The sequence below is a fragment of the Lipotes vexillifer genome, unplaced genomic scaffold, assembly GCF_000442215.2.
Source record: "Lipotes vexillifer unplaced genomic scaffold, Lipotes_vexillifer_v1.1 scaffold926, whole genome shotgun sequence".
NCBI lineage: Eukaryota > Metazoa > Chordata > Mammalia > Artiodactyla > Lipotidae > Lipotes > Lipotes vexillifer.
Genome location: NW_006798085.1, coordinates 119,789 through 122,707, shown reverse-complemented (window position 1 = coordinate 122,707; position 2,919 = coordinate 119,789). Strand labels below are relative to the sequence as shown.

At 49.2% G+C, this 2,919-nt stretch overlaps 1 protein-coding gene and 1 pseudogene across 2 annotated transcripts in view; one reads left to right on the top strand and one right to left on the bottom strand.

Moving 5' to 3' along the window:
• The first annotated feature begins 235 nt into the window (after positions 1–235).
• LOC103085121 (60S ribosomal protein L35a pseudogene) lies at positions 236–566 on the top strand (annotated as a pseudogene).
• A 2,154-nt stretch (positions 567–2,720) lies between these two features.
• ZMYM3 (zinc finger MYM-type containing 3) overlaps positions 2,721–2,919 on the bottom strand; it is a 13,875-nt gene continuing 13,676 nt past the window's right edge. For both annotated transcript variants that reach the window (XM_007470098.1, XM_007470097.1), the window contains exon 24: positions 2,721–2,904. In XM_007470098.1, the coding sequence (XP_007470160.1) occupies positions 2,721–2,904 (184 nt within the window). The remainder of the gene's footprint in view (positions 2,905–2,919) is intronic.

Sequence of the window (2,919 nt, the reverse complement as noted above, 5' to 3'; positions counted from 1 at the left end):
ATGTTGCACAGCCCACCACATGGATGTTTCAATGGAGTCTCAAACCCAACGTGATCAAAACCTCAACTTGTTACCAACTTCCTCCTACCCCTACTCCCCTGAAAAAACAAACAAACCCAAAAAACAAAACAACAAAACCCTGCCTCTGTTTCCCAAAGGTGTCTCATGTTCGCTGTTTCAGGCATCTTGGAGCCTGTGGAGGCCTGCTGGGAACAGGACTTCTAAAACGACAAATATGTCTCAAAGGTTGTGGCCCAAGGCCACTTTTGCTGGCTATAAGCGGTGTCTCCAGAACCAGAGGGAGCCTACAGCTCTTCTTAAAATTGAAGGTGTTTATGCTCGAGATGAAACTAATTCTATCTAGGCAAGAGATGTGCTTAGGTGTACAAAGCAAAGAACAACACAGTAACTCCTGGTGGAAAACCTAACAAAACCAGAGTAATCTGGGGAAGATAACTTGCACTCATGGAATCAGTGGCATGGTTCGTGCCAAATTCCGAAGGAACCTTCGTGCTAAGGCCATCGGACACAGGATCCATGTGACGCCGTACCCTTCAAGGATTTAAACTTATTGAAAAGTAAATAAAGTGTGGATTTGTTTTCTTGTTAAAAAAAAAAAGTATCTAACTTTCCCAATCAAGGCTAGAAACCTTGGTTTCATGCTCAATTCCTCCCACTCCTCCATAGCCTGCAGACTTGACCTTCACAATGTCTGAAACTCATTTTGAATTCATCCTCTCTTTTGCTTCTCTATCCCCATCGAGGCTCACAGAATCTCTTAGCCACACTCCTTTCACTGCTGTCCTGGCCTTCAGATCTGCCCCACCTCCGATCCTTCATATTGTCCTAGGGATCTCCTCCCTAAAGCAACAGATCTGATCCTGTCCCTCCCGGGTTAGAAAATCGCAGCCTTTGATTGTGCTGGTCCCCCAACCCCTCCTACCTACTCTTGGAGGCCCGGGTCAAATGCCACCTCCCTTCGTGAACTTGCACACAACCCCCCTGTAAACTTGAGATGAGTTCCTTATTCCTCTGCTCTCCCATAGCACTAGGTATTTATTTCATTCTGCCGGTCTTGCAACTAACTGTGCACCGTTCTGTCTCCCCTCTAGCCCGGGAGCCTGCTGGGGATAGGATCCCGGTCTAGTTAATCTCTGTCTTCTCCGAAACATGGAATCTAGGTCCTTAAACATAGTAGGTCCTTAATAGACAGCTGCTGAATAAATTTTTCCCTTAAGTGTTTGGAAACTTGTTATAACAAGGCCCATACTCCTAGTGGGTCCATTCAGTGAGCTGGGTAAAAATGATTCTCAACCTGTGGTGGGACACCTCACTTCTTTATACCTTGAGAGATCTGAAGTGGTCCAGCATTGCTCCTCTATATCCCTCACCTCTCCATACACTGCTCTCCCTCCCCCAGTGAAGGCAAAAGACAATTTTAACTCTTTATTTGAAACAAACAATTCCAGAGACAGAAGGTTAGTCGTGACAACAGCTTCTCACTACAACACAAGGGCGGGCATGGCTCACTGAAGGGACAGGCCAGGCGCCTCAGAACAATATATACAATTTAAACAGTGGCTAAACTGGTGACAGTTATAAAAACACAAAAAGGAGGCAGGCGAACAGCAAAGCCAACAGGGAAAGAACTGGGTACCCCCTTTGCCAGATGCTAAGAGTTTTCTGGAACTACAGAGGCAAGATGGGGAAGAGAGGAGATGGAGGCAGTGGGGGCAGGACCCATGCCCACAGCTCCTCACCTATCCTGACTACAGATCCCATCCTGCATGACCCAGGGCCCACTCAGGCTTGGCCTGGCTCTCACGATGGGGGAAGAACAAGAGTGGGGAACCCAGCCCCAACCCAAGTCACAAGGTAGTTTTTGCCTTGGGAACTCTGTCCACTGAACTAAAGGGAAGCAGTTACAGAAGGGGGCTAAGCATGTTGACACCATGGCTCATGCCAACCTAAGATGGCAGAGAGAGACAAACACATAAACCAAGGGGACAGGAGTCTGCTCCCCATACTTAAGAGTCATTCTCTGCCTTCGAGGGAAAGAAAGCATTTGGAAGATTTTTTTTAATCGCAGCACCAAGGGTTGATGCTTGCAGGGGTGGAGAGGGGGAACAAGGTGGCAAGGAGGTTCCAACCACCAGTTGTCTCATGGGAGGGGAAGAGTGCCTAAGCTCTGTGTTTTAGGTAAATGGTCCCCTCGTTACTTTCGTGGTTTCTCTCGTATCTTTCATACAAGACCCTTTAGCTTGGTACCGGGGAAGAGTAGAGAAGGGAGTGGGCACAGGGCAGAGAAGGCAGCTGGGTTCTTCCCTTGGCCAAACCTAGGAACAAGGGCCTTTACCTATGTGGGATGGGTCAGGAAACCCAAAGCCAACAGGATCACCAGAGCCATTAACACTCCACCCAGAGTCTGGCCCCAGGAGAAGGGGTTTACTCTGAAACATAAAGAAAATGGCCTAGCTGGTTTTTGCCCATCACTGGGAGACCAGTCCCTCAGTACAGAGAACTGGGGCCCTGCGGTTGTCAAGTGGTTTGGGAGAAGACAAAAGCCAGGGAATCCTAGGGAAGGCAGGGAATGGATAAGTAGAAAAGGGCAGTCAGGGCCCTTCAGAATGAGTAGCATTGGTTCCTGGGCCAATCGCCCTGTGGGACGTGGCCATGGGACAGACATTGGTGTGAAAGATGGATCCGGGCAGCACGTGGGTTTAGTCCAGGTCTTCCTCCCCGGGACGACCCAGCTCCTCATAAATCTCACGCACAGCCAGAATGCGATTGAGCATGCTCTCCAACATGCTGCGGTCCATGGGGATCACAGAATACCAGAGAGGTGACTCGGCGATGCAGGACCGCTCGGGTTGCAGGTAGAACACATCGTTGCGAGTCCGGAGGCTTTCGACTGCAATG